Genomic DNA, 18342 nt, shown 5'->3' on the forward strand with positions numbered 1-18342 from the left:
GTGGTGATGGGGTGGTGGTGATAGGTGCAGGTGGTAATGGTAGGTGCAGGTGGTGATAGTAGGTGGAGGTGGTGATGATAGGTGCAGGTGGTGATGGTAGGTGGAGGTGGTAATGGTAGGTGGAGGTATTGTTGGTAGGTGGTGGTGATAGGTGCAGGTAGCAATGGTAGGTGGAGGTGGCGATGATAGGTGCAGGTGGTGGTGATAGGTGCAGGTGGTAATGGTAGGTGGAAGTATTGTTGGTAGGTGGTGGTGATAGGTGCAGGTAGCAATGGTAGGTGGAGGTATTTGGTAGGTGGTGATGGGTGCAGGTAGCAATGGTAGGTGGAGGTGGCGATGATAGGTGCAGGTGGTGGTGATAGGTGCAGGTGGTAATGGTAGGTGGAAGTATTGTTGGTAGGTGGTGGTGATAGGTGCAGGTAGCAATGGTAGGTGGAGGTGGCGATGGTAGATGCAGTTGGTGATGGTAGACAACACCTCGGTGAGTATTGTCGTCGTAGGTCAGTTTACCATCAGTATCGCCGCCCAATTTAGTACTGAACTGCATCCCAGCAAGTGGATGAAGGTCTGGACACAAAGGCAGGTGTGGAGCTGGTGTGCAAGACTCTCCGAATTATATATCAATCGTGTGTCAACCGATATATACAACCTCCTACAGCTACACATACAGATGGGTGTGTGTAGGTTTTATGTGTGTGTATCTGTGTGTGTGTGTTAAGTATTCACCTGGCAAACCCTTTGTAGAAGTGCGTGTACGTGTGCACATGGGTGTGTGAGTCCTTCCTTCCACTGGCTGTCATAAGAAGGAAGTACACACAAATTAGGGTTGCATTTTCCGGTATTGGCGAGACATATGAGTGTCGATGGGGCCGGGGACAGCTATTTAAGGATTATAAAGGCGGGGCACTTCATGGTCCTGACCCAGCCACCACCACACTCATGCTGCCTCACACTTCCTCACACAGCCCCACACTGCTTCACACAGTCCACACTGCCTCACATAGTCCTCACACTGCTTCACACAGTCCACACTGCCTCACATAGTCCTCACACTGCTTCACACAGTCCTCACACTGCCCTCACACCGCTTCACAGAGTCCACACTGCCTCACATAGTCCTCACACTGCTTCACACAGTCCTCATACTGCCTCATATTTCTCATACTGCCCTCACATAGTCCTCACACTATACTCACAGTCCTCACACAGTCCTCACACACCCCTCACACACTCCTCGCACTGCTTCACACAGTCCTCACATTGCCTCACACACTCCTTGCACTGCTTCACACAGTCCTCACATTGCCTCACACAGTCCTCCACCTGCCCTCACACAGTCCTCACACTGCCTAACACAGCCCTCACACTGCCTCACAAAGTTCTCACACTGCCTCACACGGTCTTCACAGTCCTCACACTGCCCCACACAATCCTCACACTGCGTCCAACATACCCTTATGCTGCGTTATAATTCCTCACACAGTGCTCACACTGCCTCACAGTGCTCACACTGCCTCGCACAGTGCTCACACTGCCTCACACAGTGCTCACACTGCCTCACACAGTGCTCACACTGGTCCACACAGCCCTCATACTGCCTCACACTGTCTCACACAGTTCTCATACTGCATCACACACTCCTCACACTGTTTCACAACCCTCACACTGCCTCACATAGTCCTCATACTGCATCACACACTCCTCACATTACTTCACAAATCCCTCACATTGCCTCACACAGTCCTCATACTGCATCAAACACTCCTCACACTGCTTCACACAACCCTCACACTGCCTCACACAATCCTCATACTGCATCACACACACACTCCTCCACACAGACCTCACACTCCCCACACTGCCTCACACACTCCTCACACTGCCTCCCACACTCCTCACACAGCCTCACACATCCCTCACACAGCCTCCACACACACACACTCCTCCACACAGCCTCACACACTCCTCATCCCTCCACACTGTCCCACACAGACCTCCCACACACCTCCTCACACTGTCTCACACACACTCCTCACCTGCCTCACACAGACCTCACACACACTCCTCACACATCCCCCCACACTGCCCCACACTGCCCACACAGACCTCACCTCCTCACACTGCCTCACACCTCCTCACATCCCTCACACACACTCCCACACACACTCCTCATACTGCCTCACTGACTCACACAGACCTCACACACTCCTCCACACATCCCTCACACAGCCTCACACACACTCCTCACACTGCCTCACACAGCCTCACACTGCCTCACACATCCCTCACACAGCCTCACACACTCCTCATCCCTCACACAGCCTCACACACTCCTCACACAGACCACTCCTCACACTGCCTCACACTCCTCCACACTGCCTCACACAGCCTCCACACATCCCTCCACAGCCTCACACTGCCTACATCCCTCCCACACAGCCTCACACTGCCTCACACAGCCTCACACTGCCTCACACACACACTCCTCACACAGCCTCCCACTGCCTCACACAGCCTCACACTGCCTCACACACACCTCCCACACAGACCTCACACAGCCCTCACACAACCTCACACACACACTCCTCACCTCCTCACACTCCTCACACTGCCTCACACACTCCTCACACTGCCTCACACAGCCCCCAGCCTCACACAGCCTCTGCCTCACACAGCCTCCTCACCTCACATCCTCTCACACAGCCTCACACTTCTCCACACATCCCTCACACAGCCTCACACACACACACACTCCTCCACACTGCCTCACACACACTCCTCACATCCCTCACACTGCCCCACCAGACCTCACACTCTTCACACTGCCTCATACTGCCTCACACACTCCTCACACAGCCTCACACTGCCTCACACTGCCCCACACAGACGTCACACTCACCTCACATCCCTCACACTGCCTCACACACTCCTCCACACAGCCACACATCCCTCACACTGCCCCACACATCCCTCCACTGCCTCACACACTCCTCACACAGCCTCCACACATCCCTCCACACTGCCTCACACATCCCTCACACTGCCTCACACATCCCTCCTGCCTCACATCCCTCCACACAGCCTCACATCCCTCACACTGCCTCACATCCCTCATACTGCCTCACACACACTCCTCACACAGCCTCACACATCCCTCACACCTGCCCCACATCCCCTCCAATGCCTCACACCTCCCTCACACAGCCTCACATCCCTCCACCTGCCCCACATCCCTCACACTGCCTCACCTCCCTCCACACAGCCTCACACATCCCTCATACTGCCTCACACATCCCTCACACAGCTCACACATCCCTCACACTGCCCACACATCCCTCCACACTGCCTCACACACTCCTCCACACAGCCTCACACATCCCTCACACTGCCCTACACATCCCTCACACTGCCTCACACATCCCTCACACAGCCTCACACATCCCTCACACTGCCTCCTGCCCCACAGACCTCATACTCCCACACATCCCTCACACTGCCTCACACATCCCTCATACTGCCTCAAACACTCCTCACACAGCCTCACATCCCTCCCTGCCCCATCCCTCACACTGCCTCACATACTCCCTCTCACAGCCTCACACATCCCTCACACAGCCTCACACATCCCTCACACAGCCCTCACACATCCCTCACACTGCCCCACACATCCCTCACACAGCCTCACACATCCCTCACACTGCCTCACACATCCCTCACACCCTCACACACTCCTCACACTGCCTCATCCCTCCTGCCCCACATCCCTCACACTGCCCCAGACATCCCTCACACAGCCTCACACATCCCTCCCACACTGCCCACACATCCCTCACACAGCCTCCACACATCCCTCCACACTGCCTCACACATCCCTCACACTGCCTCACACCTCCCTCACACAGCCTCACACATCCCTCACTGCCCCACACATCCCTCACAGCCCCTCACACATCCCTCACACAGCCTCACATCCCTCATACTGCCCCACATCCCTCACACAGCCTCACACATCCCTCACACAGCCTCACACATCCCTCCCACAGCCTCCCACACCTCCTCACACAGCCTCACATCCTCACTGCCTCACACTGCCCCACATACTCCTCACACAGCCTCACATCCCTCACACTGCCCCACACATCCCCACACAGCCTCCACATCCCTCACACTGCCTCACACATCCCTCCCTGCCTCACACCTCCTCACACAGCCTCATACATCCCTCCACACTGCCCCACATCCTCACACTGCCCCACATCCCTCACAGCCTCACACATCCCTCACACTGCCCATCCCTCCACAGCCTCACATCCCTCACACTGCCTCACACATCCCTCACACTGCCTCACACACTCCTCACACAGCCCCTCACACATCCCTCACACTGCCCCACATCCCTCACACAGCCTCACACATCCCTCACACTGCCTCACCATCCCCTCACACTGCCTCACACCTCCTCCCACACAGCCTCACATCCCTCACTGCCTCACACATCCCTCCACCTGCCCCACACATCCCACAGCCTCCCACATCCCTCACACTGCCCACATCCCTCACACAGCCTCACACATCCCTCACACTGCCTCCACATCCCTCCACACTGCCCTTACACACTCCTCACACAGCCTCACACATCCCTCACACTGCCTCACACATCCCTCACACAGCCTCACACCTCCTCACACAGCCTCACACACTCCTCACACATCCCTCACACTGCCTCCACACACTCCTCACACAGCCCCTCACACATCCCTCACACTGCCCCACATCCCTCCACACAGCCTCACACATCCCTCACACAGCCTCCACACACATCCTCACACTGCCTCACACACTCCTCACACAGCCTCACATCCCTCACTGCCCCACACATCCCTCCACACAGCCTCACACATCCCTCACACAGCCTCCACACATCCCTCACACAGCCTCACACATCCCTCACACTGCCTCACACACTCCTCACACAGCCTCACATCCCTCACACTGCCTCACATCCTTCCACACAGCCTCACACATCCCTCACACTGCCTCACACACTCCTCACACAGCCTCACACATCCCTCACACTGCCTCACATCCCCTCACACTGCCTCACACACTCCTCACACAGCCTCACACATCCCTCACACAGCCTCACATCCTCACACTGCCTCACACACACTCCTCACACAGCCTCACACATCCCTCACACTGCCTCACACACTCCTCACACAGCCTCACATCCCTCCACACTGCCCCACATCCCTCACTCAGCCTCACAGATCCCTCACTGCCTCCCATCCCTCACACTGCCTCACACACCTCCTCCACACAGCCTCACATCCCTCCACACTGCCCCACACATCCCTCACACAGCCTCACACATCCCTCACACTGCCCCACACATCCCTCACACTGCTCACACACCTCCTCACACAGCCTCACATCCCTCACACAGCCTCACACATCCCTCACACAGCCTCACACATCCCTCACACTGCCCCACACATCCCTCACACAGCCTCACACATCCCTCACACTGCCCCACACATCCCTCACACAGCCTCACACATCCCTCACACTGCTTCACACAGCCACTGTAGGATGTATCTCTCTACGGACGATTTGTTGATAATAATTACGTGGAGAAAGTCGTCAACCCCATGAAGTACAACTGTTCTTTGTAGTGCTCCATCCAGTCCGTGATGCTGTAGTGATGCTGTTCGTAGTGCTGTAGACTGTGTGATGCTGTAGTGATGCTGTCCGTAGTGCTGTAGACTGTGTGAGCTGTAGTGATGCTGTCCGTAGTGCTGTAGACTGTGTGATGCTGTAGTGATGCTGTCCGTAGTGCTGTAGACTGTGTGATGCTGTAGTGATGCTGTCCGTAGTGCTGTAGACTATGTGATGCTGTAGGTAGACTAAGTAATGCTGACTTTGGTTCATGGCCCAACACGCTGGTTCACGGACCATCATTGTGCAATTAATTTCTCTCTCTACACCTCAGCATCTCCCTCTCTTTCTCGCTCTGTCTTTCTATCTGTTTGTCTGTCTGTCTGTCTGTCTGTCTGTCTGTCTGTCTGTCTGTCTGTCTGTCTCCTCCTTTCTCTTGGAGTGTACCAAGGTGTGTGTGTGTGTGTGTGTGTGTGTGTGTGTCAATGTGTGTGTGTGTGTGTGTGTGTGTGTGTGTGTGTGTGTGTGTGTGTGTGTGAAATGATCCATCACCGCTGGTGTACAGTGGCTGTCTGGCCGTCTCTCACACTCCTCCCCTCTTTCCTCGTCTCTTCTCTCACCTACTACCTCCCTCCTCCTTCCCACCTCCTCCTTCCCACCTCCTCCTCCTCTTCCCCTACACCACCTTTCCACCTCCTCTTCCTTCTCATCTCTTTATCTTCTCCTACTCCTTCTCATCTCCTCCTCCTCCCTTCCCTCTCTCCTCTTCCCCCTTCTCCTCTTCCCCCTCACCCCTCTTCTGCCTCCTTCTTCCCATCCTATCCTCCCTCCTACTTTTTCCTTTTTCACACCGTCTCCTCCATCCTCTCACCCTCCTCCTACCCTCTCCTTCTTTCTCCCCCCTTCCCACTTCACCTTTCCGCCCTCCCATCTTTCTCTTTCGCACCTCCACTTCTCCTTTCCACTTCCCCTCCTACCTCTCCCTCTTTCCAACCATCTCTTGGGGTTCTTCCTCTTCCCCCCTTCATTCTCTCACTCTCTTTCCCACGTCCCTCTTCTCCTCTCTTCCCTTTCCACCTCTCCCTTTCCCTTCTCCTTATCCTCTCCCCTGCTGCTTCTTACCCCATCCTCTTCTTCCTCCTCATCCTCCCCTCTCCTCCTTCCCTCCACCTCCTTTCCATCTCCCGTTCCTTCTTACCTTTTCCCCTGCTCCTCCTCTTCCTTTCCTTCCCTCCTCTTCCTTCCCCTCCTCCTCCTCTTCCTTCCCCTCTTCCTTTTCCTCCCCTCTTCCTCCCCATTCTCCTTCTCACCTCACCCCTATTCCCCCCCTCTCGTTCCCCACACTCCCCCCACCTATGGTCAGGCACAGTGGTGTATTGCATTACTTTATGATCTGAGTGATTTAAATGACATAGAAATGGGAATCCAAGACTAGTGAGTGACATTACGGTCATTGTAACACTTATACAATGAGAGAGAGAGAGAGAGAGAGAGAGAGAGAGAGAGAGAGAGAGAGAGAGAGACTTACCATCTTACTGTTGTTGTATACGTTTAGGGTTTAATCTCCCATTACTTCCCGTCCACGCTGTTTATCTGGTGAAGACTACACTACCTCCCATTACCATAATTACTCACCTCTAAACAGGATGTAGTCCAACCCATAGCTGCCCACTGACCTACTGACCCGAGTCTGGTGTTGCGTCATCTGGGAGGTCAAATGAGGTCATCCGGGGTCAGGAACCGCTTGTCTACCTGTCTTGTTATTTAGACAGGTGTGCGTGTGTGTGTGTGCTGAGAAAGTTTGTGTGTTATTGTAAGTAATCTGTGTTTCTGTGTATGTGTGTTAGTGTGCGTAAGAATATGTATATCTGTAAGTGTTGTATGATAATAATAATAATAATAATAATAATAATAATAATAATAATAATAATAATAATAATAATAATAATAATAATAATATTGACCAATTAATTATTACATCTTAAAGTTAGGTACACAATTTACAACATATAAAACAATAATAACTACAGCACATTAGTTTACATAATTACTAATAATATTCATATTACTTGAACCAGTTATCAGGAAAATTAAGAAATTAGAGAGACGTATTTAAGAGTAAACATTATTACAAGCGACCAATCAATCTACATGATACAGTTCATAGTAAAGTAGTAATGTTATATAAGTGATTGTTGACCTTTCGTGGTGTTCTGTCCTCATGGGTCAGGGTGGCAGTAACAGATATAGTACGAGTGTGTGAATTGTGGCAGGTGTCTTGAGGTGGCAGGTGTCGTCCCGGGTAATTTTTAGTTATTTGAGGTAAGGCGCAGATCTCTAGGTTAGGTTAGTTTAGATTAGGTTTGGTTAGGTTAGGTTAGGTTAGGTTAATAAGTCATTGGTTAAAGTGTTAAGCGTATTGCCTACTGACTATCCTGGTAATTTATTCAATTACTTCTTTAGATAACTCGAATCTAGGAAATATAATCACGGAAAATGTAACCTTACCTTACCTTACCTTACCTTACCTTACCTTACCTTACCTTACCTTACCTTACCAACTCCAACCTAGCCAAAAAATGTGATCTTTTCTTGTGAGACTCGGGTGTAATACTGAGGTTGTATGCAGTATACCTAGGAGACAACAGTATACCTAGGAGACAACATTACATCTATGAGACAACAGTGCACCTAGGAGACAACAGTATACCTAGGAGACAACAGTATACCTAGGAGACAACAGTACACCTAGGAGAAACGTGTACACCTAGGAGACAACAGTACACCTAGGAGACAGCAGTGCATCTAGGAGACAGCAGTATACCTAGGAGACAGCAGTATACCTAGGAGACAACAGTATACCTAGGAGACAGCAGTGCACCTAAGAGACAACAGTGCACCTAGGAGACATGTGTAGGTGGATGAATCTCTTACTGTAAGTCTTGTTGACACACGGACAGCGGCGGGCGGCCAAGTGGTGAACCTCTCCCCATCCATCAGTGACTCTACGGGCAGCTGGACCAGAAGGGAGGTGACGAGGGAGGGAGGGAGAGAAGGAGGAAGGGTGAGAAGCATGGAGGGAAGAAGGGTGATAGCTTGGGAGGGAGGGAGAATGGGAGGAGGATTGAGAGAGGCAGGGAGGATGGGGGTAGGGTGAGTGAGAAAGAGGGAATAGGGAAGGTGAGAGGTGGGAGGAGGATTGAGAGGCAGTGAAGGAGGAATGATGAGAGGCAAAGAAGGAGGAGAAGCAAGGAGGGAGGAAGGGTGAATGACAGGGTGGGTGGGTGAGAGAGAAACAGGGAGGGAGAGTGAGAGGCAAGGAGGGAAGGAAGGAGGAAGGGTGAGAGATAAAGAAGGAGGAAGAGAGACAAGGGAATGAAGGAAGGGTGAGAGAGAGGCGGATAGGGGGGGGAGGGAGGGAAGGAGGAAGGGTGAGAGACAAGGAAGGGGGAAGAGAGGTAAGAAAAGAGGGAGGAACAGCTAATGGGAGACGGGCCGGAGAACTACTGTAGGAGGGAGAATGAAGGAGGTGCAGAAGAAGGAAGAGGAAGAGGGAAGTAAAAGAGTGAGAGGCGGTGAGCAAGGAGGCAAAGGAGGTATGATGAGTGTAGGAGAGGGGCTGAGGGAGATGAGGTGAGGGAGATGGGAGGGAGATAGGGGAGGTGAGGAAGACAGAGCAGCAAATGGAAGGACAAATAAAAATGTTGAGTGAGGAGGAGACGTGAAGGGAGATGGGTAAGGGAGAGTAGGATGATGGGGAAGGGAGGATGGGGGAAGGGAGATGGATGATGGGAAGGGAGGGAGGATGATGGGGAAGGGAGAGGATGATGGGAAGGGAGAGTAGGATGATGGGGAAGGCAGGATGATAGGATGATGAGAAGGAGAGATGATGATGGGGAAGGGGAGTGGGATGATGGGGAAGGAGAGTAGGATGATGGGGGGGGAGGATGGTGGGGAAGGGAGAGTAGGATGATGGGTAAGGAGAGTAGGATGATGGGGAAGGAGAGTAGGATGATGGGTAAGGAGAGGGATGATGGGAAGGAGAGAGATGATGGGGAAGGGAGGATGGTGGGGAAGGGAGAGTAGGATGATGGGTAAGGGGAGTAGGATAATGGGGCGGGAGAGAGGATGATGGAGAGGGAGAGTAGGATGATGGGGAGGGAGAGAGGATGATGGGTAAGGAGGTGGGATGATGGGAGGAGAGTAGGATGAGGATGATGGGATGATGAAGGAGAGAGGATGATGGGAGGGAGAGGGATGATGGGAGGGAGAGTAGGATGAGGGGGAGGAGAGAGGGATGATGGGAGGGGAGAGATGGGAGGGAGAGTAGGATGATGGGGAGGGAGAGTAGATGATGATGAGGGAGGGGAGTAGGATGATGGAGGGGAGAGAGGATGATGGGGAGGGAGAGTAGGATGATGGGTAAGGAGAGGGATGATGGGGAGGGAGAGTAGGATGATGGGGAGGGAGAGAGGATGATGGGTGGGAGGAGAGGGATGATGGGGAGGAGAGGAGGATGATGGAGGGAGTAGGATGAGGATGATAGGATGATGGGGAGGGAGAGTAGGATGATGGGAGGAGAGGATGATGGGAGGAGAGGATGATGGGAGGGAGAGAGGATGATGGGAGAGTAGGAGAGGAGGGAGAGAGGATGATGGGGAGGGAGAGGATGATGGGTAAGGGAGAGTGGGATGATGGGGAGGGAGAGTAGGGATGATGGGGGAGGGGAGAGGATGAGTAAGGAGAGGGGATGATGGGGAGGGAGAGAGGGATAGGGAGATGGGGAGGAGAGAGGATGATGGGGAGAGAGGATGATAGGATGATGGGGAGGGAGAGAGATGGGGAGGAGAGGATGATGAGGGAGAGAGAGAGGGAGAGGATGATGGGGGAGAGAGGATGATGGGAGGGAGAGTAGGATGATGGGGAGGAGAGAGGATGATGGGGAGGGGAGAGTAGGATGATGGGTAAGGAGAGGGATGATGGGGGAGAGAGGATGATGGGGAGGGGAGAGTAGGATGATGGGTATGGGAGGATAATGGGGAATGGAGGATGATGGGTAATTGAGAGTAGGATGAGGGGAAGGGAGGATTATGAGGGAATGGAGGATGATGGGTAAGGGAGATTAGGATGATGGGGAATGGAGGATGATGGGTAAGGGAGAGTAGGATGATGGGGAGGAGAGAGGATGATGGGTATGGAGGATAATGGGGAATGGAGGATGATGGGTACTGAGAGTAGGATGAGGGGGAAGGAGGATGATGAGGAATGGAGGATGATGGGTAAGGGAGATTAGGATGATGGGGAATGGAGGATGATGGGGTAAGGGAGAGTATGATGGGAGGAGAGTAGGATGATGGGTAGGAGGATAATGGGGAATGGAGGATGATGGGTAATTGAGAGTAGGATGAGGGGGAAGGAGGATGATGAGGAATGGAGGATGATGGGTAAGGAGATTAGGGATGATGGGGAAGGAGGATGATGGGTAAGGGAGAGTAGGATGAGGGGGAAGGGAGGATGATGGGGAAGTGTGGTGGATAATAAGGCAGATGAGAGAAACATAAGCAATAGTGAGTGAGGGAAAATTTTTTGAGGTGGTCGTTGGAGTGAGGTGGTCGTTAAAATGAGGTGGTCGTTGGAGTTAGGTGGTCGTTAGGGTGAGTTGGTTGTTAGAATGGGGTGGTCGTTGGAATGGGGTGATCCTGTAGGAGTGAGGTAGTCGCTGCAATAAGGTGTTTAACAGAAGTGAGACAGTCGGTGCAATAGGGTGGGCACAGAGCTGAGGTGATCTTTATGCAGTTGTATGACAATCACTGGACAGACGTGGTCGCTGGAGAGAGAGAGAGAGAGAGAGAGAGAGAGAGAGAGAGAGAGAGAGAGAGAGAGAGAGTACAGTGTGATGGGCTTGGTGCTGTAAACAGATCAGGTGTCGTCTAGCTAGGGCAGCAGACAGGGTAGTGGTAGTGGTGGTGGTGAGGAGGAGTCGGTGTCGGGGATCTTCTGGCCTCCTGCAGTCAACACCTCGATCCTGACAGGACTCCGGGTGGCCACGAAAGGTGTCTGGGGGGATCCTTCCTTCTCCTCTCCTCCTCCTACCTCTCGTCTTGCCTGTCTAGATCCGTCTGGTGCTTCCTTCACACCCCTTTGTCTGACTACCCGCGAACTGTCGGCTCCTGTCACTTCACGATCAGAGGAAGCGGAGTCCTGTTTCGATTAAAGGTTTATTTTACGTGCATATCTTGTGTACGTGTTGTAATGAGTAGAGTGTGTGATATGTGTTTCTCGGTGTATGTGTTTGTTGGTGTAGTTGCTTTGTTTTTGTGTGTGAGTATGATTGTTTAATGTTTATGTGTATATGTCATGAATAATGTGTTTGTGTATATATACATATGTTCACGTGTGTGTGTGTGTGTGTGTGTGTGTACAAATAACACACATTATGGGTTAGTTATAACAAGAAATCTCATGTTTATGCAGCACCAGTATATATCAATTGCTGTGGGAAGTGAGGTAGTTAAGTCCAAGGTTTTACCCATAAAAGAACTTGGTAAAGTTATTAATTTACTCTATATGATATAATGTTCTTTGATTACTTAAGTAGTTCTTGGAATCTAAGATGTTAATGACTCCCTTTAAAATCTCTATTGACATGACATAAAAGTCCAAATTTAATACTACATTCATTTTATAATATGGTACCTAAGAGAAGATGACTCTTCCCTAGTGTGTGTTTATGATATAGTGAAGCATCAAGTCTCCCTCACAACATCCCCTGCAGGTGTACCAGTGGAGTAAGAAGACAGTGACGACGTGACTTGTTTTAAGAACTCCTTTGCTTATATTGAACTGTAGTGCATTAAACCTTGATTCATTACTGTTTAAGATAATAAATACTACCTGTTAATATCCTTCAAACAACCATTAACCAAAGATGATCAAAATTAGGTCAGTAACTACACTAAACGACATGTAAACATATATCCCTCACAAGATAATACTTCTATTAGTCAATCGAGAGAGGCGGACTTTAAGCTTAATTATATTCAACAATGTCTTTGTTCAATTCAATTTCAATTGTTTGTTCCTTGATAGAGGAAGCGGGATCCTAGTGCTGTCACTAGGTCCCCCTGTAGTGTCTTTGTTTAGATGTAAGTTCCCTGAGGCGTATATAAGAGGGGATCTACAACAGATTGATCCTGACACCTCAGCATATTTGTGCCTTGCTTCAGAGACAAGTGTATAAGTTGAGGGTCTCCAGATTAAGTGATGAGGATAGGGAGTCGGTGACGAGTAAACTGTGCCAGTGACTTCTGGGTGATGGACGGTGGTCATCCTCCACTTGTGATAAGAAACACGCGCCACCTGACGTCACCGATTACCAGCTGCTGTCCGTACCCTGTGTCCGAATATATATTTCATCTATAGATTTTATAAACATGAAGTTGATTGATTTCTATGTTAAATAGCCCTCCATTCTATACAATTTAATTCATATACACCAATTTTTCATTAGTCTATCAGTCTTAAATCCGTAAAATTATACAAAAATCTAAGAAAAATGTCACGCGGTAAACGGAGGTCGTGACCATAGGTGTTAGAACCGATTTCCATTTTGGCGGGAAATAGGTGTGTGTGTGTGTGTGTGTGTGTGTGTGTGTGTGTGTGTGTGTGTGTGTGTGACCCCGGCTATCTTCTTTGTTTTGACCGTAAGAACCATTTAATCCAATCTGCTTGTTACACCTGTCTACCACACCTGTTTGTTTGTAGCCTCTGTCTACAATACTTGTTTGTTTTTAATGATTGTCTACTTCTCCTGCGTATAGTGGCTGTCTACCTCTTCTGTTTACAGCGCCAATATGCCGTACTTGTTTATCTAAGCTTATCTAATCCCAGTGTTCTCAGTTGTCTACAATAGTTAATTTGTAAGATACTATCACGCAGGATGTTTATGGAACTTGTTTATAATTTGTTTGTGCTGTTTCCTGTTTTTTTTCTACAGTTCCCTTGTTTACACTGCCCACACATTTATAACGGCTTCATAGTGAGAATTTCCATATTTTCTTTTTCTTCATATTTCTTTTCAAAGCTCAAATACGATATAAATTTCAAGTGAAGTTCATCAGTACTCACCAAAGCTAATTTAACCTAACGATATATTGTTTATATAATCTGTCTACACATCGTTTATATTACCTGTCTATGTACTGTTTATATTTACCTGTCTATACATTGCTTACATTACCTGTCTATGTACTGTTTATATTTACCTGTCTACACATCGTTTATATTACCTGTCTATGTACTGTTTATATTTACCTGTCTACACATCGTTTATATTACCTGTCTATGTACTGTTTATATTACCTGTCTATGCACTGTTTATATTACCTGTCTATGCACTGTTTATATTACCTTACCCAAAGAGGACTGAGCAAAGTTCTATCGTAATCAGTGTTGTATCAGGTAAGCATAGATCAACGCAGGTATGGCTGACGAGGATGACCAAGTCGTGCTGTGATATCGTAAAGGGCTGCACTAAATTATGCTATATTATCGTAGTTATCGTGGATCATATATAATAGTCGTACTGTGAGCGATAATTTATGGCCGAAGAAGATATACGTGACTTTCCTTTGTAAACAGTGAGGTAAGAATTGCTGCAGTTATATGGACTATCAGTATCTTTATTTTATGTATGTTCTAAAGTTTTCTGGCGCTATTCGTACAACAAAAGCAATAAAAACAAAGCGAGAACTAAAGAGGTGATGAGGTAAGGGAGTAATCTTGTGTGAGGAGGAGGAAGTGGTGGTGGTGGGTGGCGACAGTTGTTGGGCACGAGTGGTGGTGAACACAGGTGTGACGCCCCTCACGCCTCCTATGTGTAACGTTTTCTCTATTGATTGTGTGTCGGTGTTTATGACGACACGCACATCGATTCAAACACTTGTACTATTGCTATTGTTTTAGTCGTTAATTTGAGTCAGTATAAGAATACCTTTGGTGTAAGTTATTCTTTCTAATGAAAATTAAAATACCAATGTGGTTGTTGAGCTCAATAATGTCCTTAAGTTTACAATAAGACTTAACTAATAAACTCACCAATGTAACTAATTTGTATTGTGTGCTTGTGTGTTCCACCTGTGGGTCACCAGGGCCCACCAGTTCCACCTGTGGGCCACCAGGGCTCATCAGTTCCACCTGTGGGTCACCATGCTCCACCAGTTCCACCTGTGGGTCACCAGGGCTCATCAGTTCCACCTGTGGGTCACCAGGCCCCACCAGTTCCACCTGTGGGTCACCAGGGCTCATCAGTTCCACCTGTGGGTCACCAGGGTTCATCAGTTCCACCTGTGGGTCACCAGGCCCCACCAGTTCCACCTGTGGGCCACCAGGGTTCATCAGTTCACCTGTGGGTCACAGGCCCCACCAGTTCCACCACCAACTAGTGGGCCACCAGGGGCTCATCAGTTCACCTGTGGGTCACCAGGGTTCATCAGTTCCACCTGTGGGCCTGCAGGAGCTCATCCAGTTCCACCTGTGGGTCACAAGGGTTCATCAGTTCCACCTGTGAGTCACCAGGTTCATCCAGTTCCAACCTGTGGGTCACCAGGGCTCATCAGTTCCACCTGTGGGCCACCAGGGCTCATCAGTTCCACCTGTGGGTCACCAGGGCTCATCAGTTCCACCTGTGGGTCACCAGGCCCCACCAGTTCCACCTGTGGGTCACCAGGCCCCACCAGTTCCACCTGTGGATCACCAGGGCTCATCAGTCTCACCTGTAGGTCACCAGGTCTCATTAGTTCCACCTATGGGTCACCAGGGTTCATCAGTTCCACCTGTGGGTCACCAGGGCTCATCAGTTTCACTTGTGGGTCACCGGGGCACCAGTTCCCACCTGTGGGTCACCCAGGGGCGCCACCAGTTCCTGTGGGCCACCAGGGCTCATCAGTTCCGCACCAATGGGTCACCGGGGCTCATCAGTTTCCGCCGCAGCGGGCCGCAGGGTTCATCAGTTCCACCTGTGGGTCACCAGGGCTGCAGTTCCACCTGTGGGTACCAGGGTTCATCAGTTCCTGTGGGTCACCAGGGGTCATCAGGTTCCTGTGGGTCACCAGGCCCCACCAGTTCCACCTGTGGGTCACAGGCCTGGTTCCGCCTGTGGATCACAGGGCCCCACCGGTTTCCACCTGTGGGTCACCAGGGGTTCATCAGTTCCACCTGGCGTGCCGGGCCCCTGGTTCACCTGTGGGCCACCAGGGCTCATCGGTTTCCACCTGTGGGTCACCAGGGTTCATCAGTTCCACCTGTGGGTCACCGAGGGGTTCATCAGTTCCACCTGTGGGTCACCAGGCCCCACCAGTTCACCTGTGGGTCACCAGGGTTCATCAGTTCCACCTGTGGGTCACCAGGCCCCACCAGTTCCACCTGTGGCGCAAGAGGCTCATCAGTTTGCACTGTGGTCATGGGGTTATGGGTTTGCCTGGCCGGTCACCAGGGTTCATCGGTTCCTGCAGCGGGTCACTAGGGTTCATCAGTTCCACCTGTGGGTCACCAGGGTTCATGGTTTCACCTGCGAGGGTCACTTGGGGCCCATCCGGTTTCACCTGAGTCACCCAGGCCTCCACCAGTTCCACCTGTAGCCGGGTCACCAAAGCCCATGAGTTCCATCTGTGGGTCACCACCAGTGCTCAATAGTTTCACCTGTGGGTCACCAGGGCTCACCAGTTCCACCTGTGGGTCACCAGGGACCACCAGTTCCACCTGTGGGTCACCAGTGCTCGTCAGTTCCAACTGTGGGTCACCAAAGCCCATGAGTTCCATCTGTGGGTCACCACCAGTGCTCAATAGTTTCACCTGTGGGTCACCAGGGCTCACCAGTTCCACCTGTGGGTCACCAGGGCTCACCAGTTCCACCTGTGGGTCACCAGGGCCCATCAGTTCCAGCCACCGAACACTACCTGTCAACAGTTCCACTATTAGTACCGGAGGCAGCGACACGCCCTGCCGGTAATGGCGGCATATACTGTGTCGTGGTCACCTGTGTCTCGTCCTCACCTGTCCATTAGTACAGATCACCTGGCCCTCCCCCTGTCCATCCCATTATTATTAGATTAAGTATAGCGGGCACCTATCTATTACGCTCAGTACATTGGCGCGATGATATGTTTATAAGGCCCGCTCGCGCACACACACACACACACACACACACACGCACACACACACACACACACACACACACACGCACACGCACACACACATACACACACACACACACACACACACACACGCACACACACACACACACACACACACACACACACACACACACACACACACACACACACACACACGCACACACACACACACACACACACACACACGCACACGCACAAGGAATCAGTCAATATATCCCCATTTCAATCTTCTTCTCCCATTGGCTGCACAGGATATGAGAAATTATTTTACCTATTGTTAATATCTCCTCAGCTTGACGGAACAAAAACTTGAAACAAACACCCATGTCTGCTGCGGCCACAAGCTCTAGTGTTCTCTTATCTGATTCTACTATATCATCAGATTTTTGTCCATGACGTTTATTGTTGTAAGAATATGTTAATGACTTTAAGAATGGATGAGGGGAGTATTTTTTTAGAGGCCAGCAGGTGGACCAATTGTGTTGGCATTATTTCAAGCCATTTTGGATCATTGTTATCCTCTACATAAAGGTGCAGACACGACTTTCTCACCTGTGTGTCTGTGTAACAAAAACACAGTAGACTGATCCTAGCAGACTCAGGTGTAGAGATGATCAGCTGTCTACCGTTAAGAGAAGGAAACAGTGGTAGGTCTTGGGTACCTTTGCTATAGGGACGAGTATGGGGCAGCGGCGGCAGGTGCAGAGCGGCGGCACGACGGCAGGCTGACACAGTTTCCAGAATTCGGGGAGCGCGCGTGGCGATGACGGTGACGAGGGCGGTGGAGGGAGCCAGGTGAAAGGCCGCACCCTAGTCATTAAGTCATCCACGCGACGACTACACACCAGTCCTCCCCCTCACCTGTCTCTAGCTTCTGACCCAGCAACGTTTTCCCAGTTGTGTTAATGGATGCCACAGCAGCGTTTTACCAGTACAGTAGTATTAATAGATGACAAATGTTTCCCCAATAGTGTTATTGGATGACAAACGTTTCCCCAGTAGTGTTATTACAGTAGATCACACAGAAACGTTTCCTAAGTAGTTTTAACACATGGCATGGCAAAGTTTTCTCATTAATGCTAAATAAATGACACAGAAACGTCATTCACTTGTGTTAGCAGACGATACAGCTGTGCTTTCACAGTTGTGTTAACAGAGGTCAAGGCAACGACATGTTTTAGTCTTGTATGATAGTGACATAGCGACGTTTTCCATGAATGTAGGTTTTTAATACAGCGGGTTTTTTTCGAGGAAAGAAAGTTAACAGCACTTAGGTTCTAGTAGTGTGACCGTAAACCCTCTACAGGTGGGTAAGCTCAAAACTCAGTGGGATTTCTTCAGCCGTGGGTGGGGGGGGGGGAGGGGTGGATCACAGCATAACGTTTTCCAGTCGCGTAAGCTTCTGGCACAATGTTTTCCAGTAGAGTAAGCTTATATACAACACTTTCCAGCTATGTGAACTTATGGTACAACGTCTTACAGCCGTGTGAAC

The 18342-nt window shown here is 50.5% G+C and overlaps 2 protein-coding genes across 2 annotated transcripts; one reads left to right on the top strand and one right to left on the bottom strand.

Moving 5' to 3' along the window:
• The first annotated feature begins 444 nt into the window (after positions 1-444).
• On the top strand, positions 445-5591 carry LOC121871706 (DNA-directed RNA polymerase II subunit RPB1-like). The gene is made up of 3 exons (XM_042374118.1): positions 445-481; positions 1199-1314; positions 5445-5591. Exons 1-3 carry the CDS (start codon positions 445-447, stop codon positions 5589-5591), a joined length of 300 nt encoding a protein of 99 aa, XP_042230052.1.
• Positions 5592-11592: 6001 nt separating this feature from the next.
• LOC121871707 (SR-related and CTD-associated factor 4-like) lies at positions 11593-15452 on the bottom strand. The gene is made up of 3 exons (XM_042374119.1): positions 15252-15452; positions 14755-15033; positions 11593-11859 (listed from the first exon to the last, which is right to left on the bottom strand). The coding sequence occupies exons 1-3, from the start codon at positions 15450-15452 to the stop codon at positions 11593-11595; spliced, it is 747 nt and encodes a 248-aa protein (XP_042230053.1).
• Between the last annotated feature and the right edge of the window lie 2890 nt (positions 15453-18342).

Source organism: Homarus americanus, unplaced genomic scaffold (genome assembly GCF_018991925.1).
Source record: "Homarus americanus isolate GMGI-L3 unplaced genomic scaffold, GMGI_Hamer_2.0 scaffold39675, whole genome shotgun sequence".
In the NCBI taxonomy this organism is placed as follows: Eukaryota; Metazoa; Arthropoda; class Malacostraca; order Decapoda; family Nephropidae; genus Homarus; species Homarus americanus.